The sequence below is a fragment of the Penaeus japonicus genome, unplaced genomic scaffold, assembly GCF_977035675.1.
Source record: "Penaeus japonicus unplaced genomic scaffold, GWHDUDI00000001_assembly GWHDUDI00000017, whole genome shotgun sequence".
Lineage (NCBI taxonomy): Eukaryota > Metazoa > Arthropoda > Malacostraca > Decapoda > Penaeidae > Penaeus > Penaeus japonicus.
This window is the reverse complement of record NW_028234419.1, coordinates 21,161,799-21,167,773: the sequence shown is the minus strand read 5'-3', so window position 1 is coordinate 21,167,773 and position 5,975 is coordinate 21,161,799. Positions and strand designations below refer to the sequence as shown.

General features: G+C 38.2%; 1 protein-coding gene across 3 annotated transcripts in view; it reads left to right on the top strand.

The window, feature by feature from the left end:
- Pdi (protein disulfide isomerase) overlaps positions 1-3,768 on the top strand; it is a 5,258-nt gene extending 1,490 nt beyond the window's left edge. Inside the window, exons 2-7 of one of the 3 annotated variants that reach the window (XM_086546111.1) lie at positions 459-1,237; positions 1,416-1,592; positions 1,833-2,078; positions 2,414-2,506; positions 2,729-2,803; positions 3,102-3,768. In XM_086546111.1, the coding sequence (XP_086402237.1) occupies positions 459-1,237; positions 1,416-1,592; positions 1,833-2,078; positions 2,414-2,506; positions 2,729-2,803; positions 3,102-3,155 (1,424 nt within the window). In that variant the 3' untranslated portion in view covers positions 3,156-3,768. The remainder of the gene's footprint in view (positions 1-458; positions 1,238-1,415; positions 1,593-1,832; positions 2,079-2,413; positions 2,507-2,728; positions 2,804-3,101) is intronic. The other 2 variants (XM_043022566.2, XM_043022565.2) reach the window with 2 other exon arrangements.
- Positions 3,769-5,975: the final 2,207 nt, after the last annotated feature.

The following is a 5,975-nucleotide window of genomic DNA, read 5'->3' as shown; positions in this document are numbered from 1 at the left end:
ATGATCATGACTTATGGCTCTTTGTCGGAATTGAGAAGTGCTACAATGCGGATGACCGAATTCGCCGCCGGTTAACGAGGAAATGTGAAAGTGTTAGTGGGCGACGGAAAGAACTCTCGATAGGAGGAGAAGGCGGGATCGCCTTGCGGGTGAACGACCGCCACCTCACGCCGCTGCCATGCCTCGCTTCGCACACCTCGCACCTCCTCATCGAGGGGATGGCGGACCGTTAATGAGTGACATGTGCTCGTAGGAATAACGGAAGTGGCATTGTGGATGTTATTGACACTTCTTTTCCGAGTTTGTTGTATAGTATTACCATGTTATTGTTCCTACAAGGCCAAGCTATATCATAGGACTTGACATGGAATTTATTGGTATTCCATAAAATTACTAGTTTTCAGGAAATTTGATAATAGAATTAGATGCAAATTTTTTATTTCATTTTCATATTTCAGATGCACCATGGTGTGGTCACTGCAAAGCCCTGGCCCCAGAATATGCCAAGGCAGCTGCAAAGCTTGCAGAATTGGAATCTTCTATCAAACTTGGTAAAGTTGATGCCACAGAAGAAACTGATCTTGCTGAAGAGCATGGTGTCCGAGGTTACCCCACCCTCAAGTTCTTCCGTTCTGGGAAATCTGTTGATTATGGCGGTGGTCGTCAAGCTGACGACATTGTCAACTGGCTGCTGAAGAAGACTGGTCCACCTGCCAAGCCTTTGGCTACTGTGGATGATGCAAAGGCCTTCATTGCTGAAAAGCCAGTTGTTGTCATTGGTTTCTTCAAGGACCAGGCATCTGATGCAGCCAAGCAGTTCTTGGCTGCTGCATCTGCAACTGATGACCATCCATTTGGAATTACCTCGGAGGAAGCTTTGTTCACTGAGTATGGTCTGAGCGCTGATGGCATTATCCTCTTCAAGGACTTCGATGAAGGCAAGAATGTGTTTGAGGGTGAGGTAACTGAGGAAGAGGTAACAAAGTTTGTCGCCGCCAACTCTCTACCCCTTGTTGTGGACTTCAACCACGAGACCGCATCAAAGATCTTTGGCGGAGAGATCAAGTCCCACCTCCTTATCTTCCTTTCAAAGGAAGCAGGACATTATGATGCTCACCTTAATGCTGCCACTGCTGCTGCTAAGGGCTTCAAGGGAGAAGTTCTCTTTGTGACCATTAACACTGATGAGGAGGATCACTCTCGCATCCTTGAGTTCTTCGGTATGAAGAAGGATGAAGTGAGTATCTAATACTTGGGTTTTGTGCATGGATTGGTGGGATGTTGTAACCACCACTGTAACAAATTTTGTAATGACATTCCATATAGTCATTAAGAACTATTTGATTAAGAAATGGTTTCCATTTTTTGATGGGTCTAAATTAGTCTGCAGAAAATAATTTAACATTGTTTTACAGATCCCAGGCCTCCGTATTATCAAGCTGGAGGAAGATATGGCCAAGTACAAGCCTGATTCTTATGATCTCAGCGAGAGTGGTCTTACCAGCTTTGTCCAGAGCTTCCTTGATGGAAAGCTGAAGCAGCACCTCCTGTCTCAGGATCTGCCAGAGGACTGGGATAAAGAACCAGTCAAGGTAATTACATATGCTTGGTTTGATGCAACACTTAACTTGGGAATGTTTGGTCATGTGAAATTATGATTTAAGATTGTTTCTATACCTCTCATTGACAAATAAGTTTGTAGGTAAGATTTGTCTTCATCCTTATCTAGCACCATACTTAAATAGAACACTGGTGCAGTAAAGCAATATTTGTATGAATCTTCACCTAGGATCTGTGCATACAAGTGAAGTTAATTTCAACCTTTATTTCAGGTATTGGTATCCTCCAACTTCGATGAGGTTGCCTTCAACAAGGAGAAAGATGTCCTTGTAGAGTTCTATGCACCATGGTGTGGACACTGCAAACAGCTGGCACCTATCTATGACCAGCTAGGTGAAAAATTCAAGGACCACAATACTGTTGTTGTGGCGAAAATGGATGCTACAGTCAATGAGCTCGAGCATACGAAGATTCAGTCCTTCCCAACACTAAAACTATACAAGAAGGAAACCAATGAGGTAAGAAGTGATGTCTGTATGCTCAGTAACCTTGATATTTGTTATATATGAACTTATAAGTCTTAAAACATATCGGTAGGAATATTAAGGATATTTAATCTAATTTGAATTCCAGGTAAATTGAAGGGATGCTCTTTTTTTGCAATCCTGCTTATTGGAAGTGCTCTTCCAATATATATAATGCATTTAATTTTTAAAGTTGATAATTAAAGAGGACGTATGATCTTGTATTAATGTCACTGATGCACAAATGTTTATTTAGACATAAAGAGCATGTTCTAATTAGCAGGATTCATTATTATATGAAAGTTAACATTTAATGGCAATTTATTCAGGTTGTTGAATACAATGGAGAACGCACATTGTCTGGAATGTCCAAATTTTTGGAAACAGATGGGGTTTATGGCCAAGCGCCACCTGAGGATGAGGTAGGGATTGGTGCAAAAGTCAAATTGCACTCCAAGCAAAGGATTTTGTAGCTACTGCACCTCCTGCCGCACTTTACTCCTTTAACGAAACCTAACATTCTGACCCATCTAGTGCGTAACTGAAGGCACTATGATCCTGAATGTTTGGTATCGTTTGTACCCGTAAAACTTTTGCAAACTTACATGCAGACTTAACAACACTCCTTGACTTCCCTTCCATAGGTTGTAGATTACAATGGAGCACGGACTTTGGAGGCCCTCAGTGATTTCCTTGAGGGCAAATCTGTGGAGGATCAGGTACTTTGACCACTCATTTCTAATTATCTCTGCATGTTCCTTTTGGTAACTTAGCTACACCATTGCTAGTTTGATTTACCAATACCATTGAGTACCATAAATCTCTGAATTACATCAAAGTAACAATATGACCAGTACAGGTATTTCTTTCTATTTTCCTGCACCTAATTTTGAAGCCTTGCTTATTGCCCAAAATGCAAATGCTGTGCAAATTGAATTGGATAATGAATGGAATATTGGTATAATGAATTATATGGGGTAGCAGTGTCAGACCATTTAATTTTATTTGTACTTGCAGGATGACGAGGAGGTTGATGAGGATGGTGATGTGCCAGCAAAGGATGAACTTTAAAAAGGTTGAAAGTTGTTTTATGCGAGACAAATTGCTTTTGGTCCTAGCAGTATGAATACTGAAAAAGGATTTCAAATTTTTGGATCCCATGAAAAATTGGTGTCAAATAAGGGAAAATAGTACTTTTTGATTGCTGGGATCAGTGCTATATAAAAGGATTTGGTACTTGATATCAAGTATTGACATCAGTGTACTTTCTGTAGTGTTCTGTCAATTTGGTTCAAAGTGATCTGAAAAAAAATTCATTTTTATTTTTGACTACAGACATTCCTATCATTAAGATATATTTTTTGTACTTGGGGCATTCTAATATGTGACTGGAATAGGGAATGGTACAAATCTGTTGATTAACAAGAAATGCTCTAAATTAGTATATGTAACAACTTCATCCAAGGCTATGCAGGTGTGGATGACAATGATGCTCATCAAGTTATTATTATTGTTTAATTTTGACCCAGGCCTTGATGATAGCTTCAGTGTCTTCCACAAACTATCTCCCTGTACTTGGCACAATGCTTCCCGTGGCCGTGTGTTGTGTGAGTGTAAATGATGACAAAGGTCCTTGTGCAGTGTATGAATATACCAGTGACTTTTCCAATAAAAGGAAAAAGGGTGTGCTTTTTTATTAAACTTGTCCTTTTTTTAATTTGTCTTGAAGATTCAAAAACTGTTTGCCATGATTAAAAAAATTATCAATGTTGAAAGTAGTCACTGCTGTATCTTGACTACCATTTACATGTCTAAATTACTTTGAACTTGAATATTTACTTTTTCTTTGCAGTATTTTTCAATTGCCAGTGTTGTACACAAGGTTTATGCTAAACTTAAAGCCTATTACCAATCTTACTATGTCATAACATTGTTCAACAAACTAGGATAATCAACATTCTTCAGTATATTATATGTATGTGTGGCTCTAGGTACTTTGATTTATTTTAAAGTTGCAAGGTTTGATTGGTATTCAACATTGATCAGGTCTTAAATTCATTCTACATTTGGTATAGGATCAAAGTTAAGATTCCCAAAATATGCTTTTCTTGCCATTGACAGTTTTGTTATTTTGCAATGTATTAAGGTGCTCTACTGATGCAGCACATTTTAAAACTTGTATATTTTATGGGAACTTGCTAAGACCTGGATATCAAAATCCAAAAACTGCTAATGTGCATAACCATAGTTCTTGATGAAGTGCAAGATTTTCATGTTTAATAACCAAGTATTCAAGAAAAATACTTCGTGTTTAGTTGCTACAATACTGTCTGCTGACCTAAAACTTTTGTGGATCTGGCAGGGTGAGCATAATCATGGCATCTGTTTATTTGAAGAACTGGTCTCATAGGTTCATAGAATCTGAGGATAAATAAAAAAAAATAAGTATGGAATTTAATTGTCATTAACTTTGGGCCCATCCACATGGGTAAGTTAAGCTCTTTGCAAACATTGCATGATGTGAAATCAGATATGGCAAAATCCCAAGCAAGGATCTACATGACTATATTCAGTACTTTGCTCAATCTCTGAGGTATCATCAAGCAAAGTTTGCTGATCAATGCTCACCCATCTGGATGGCCTTAGAACTGCTACCAACACTACAACCTCCATATGTTCTGGTGCTTTCTTTCTTTCCCATGATCTCTCAGGCTGCATCCCCATGGGTGAGCTTTGCTCAAACTTTTCTCGATGTAACCTCGGAAATGGAGAAATCACAAACAAAGGTTTGAAATTGTCGTACGTAATATTACGGCTAAGGTTTGTGCGCAGTTTCTCGATTTCTGATGTCACATTGAGCAAAGCTCGCCTGTCTGAACATGGCCTTGTAGCATCTTGAAGTAAAATTGAGCAAATTGGAACCACTGAGTATTATATAAAAGTTACAGTAGTATCTTTCTCTTTTCTGGGATCTACATACTCAGGAAAAATTAGTCCCAACTATTTTTCAGAGCACATTTCCCAGTACATGTTTCGCGTTCCTGCAACTGACAATTAACAGTTGACTTGGCCGATATTTAATTTCACCATATTACCAGTTCTACATGGGATTTAAGTGTCAATTTGTGCTGCATGATCACTAATCCTTTTTCTTATGTCGAGGAAAATATGATTGCTCAGTTTTCTTATAGGATTTAATTTTTTGACCTGGTTGATTTGAGAAAGCAATGTGCCTGAACCACTTTATTTCCTCTCCCCCCCCCCTTTTTTTTTTTTTTTTTTTTTTTTTTTTTCCTCCCCCCCCTTGTTCTTTGGTTGCCAGTTGATTAGGTGCACAACTAAGTATGCATGTACTTGTTTATTTATATATCTAGATTTGTATCATCTTTACATTATTTGTCAGGCGTTCAAATACAAATGAGCTAATGAATGGTTTTCTTAAATTCAATTAACATTTCTCACCTTGGCTCAAAGCTGTATTTATTTTTATTTTTTTGCAAATGGATCCACACAAATTGTGTATATATTTCACATTGATATCTCATTTCTGTGATCTTTATTTTTGCAATATATAATTCTTATATACCTATATGTATTATTGTTTATCCATTATGAGCTTTATGAAGAAAACTTAATATACTTCATTATACACCTCCCTGAAAAATATACTTCATTATACACCTCCGTGAAAAGAGTATATCAAAAGGAAAAGTATTCAGCTATGAATCCCCACAATAAGGCATACCCAGTAGGTAGTACTCTTACCAGGCAGATTATTGGGCATTCCTATAACAATTGCCTTCGCAGATGAGTCGGTCAGTGGCCAGACACGACTGGCCCAGTGCTACCAGTATGTGGTTGAGCACAATATGGTCACTGGTGCTTTTCCTC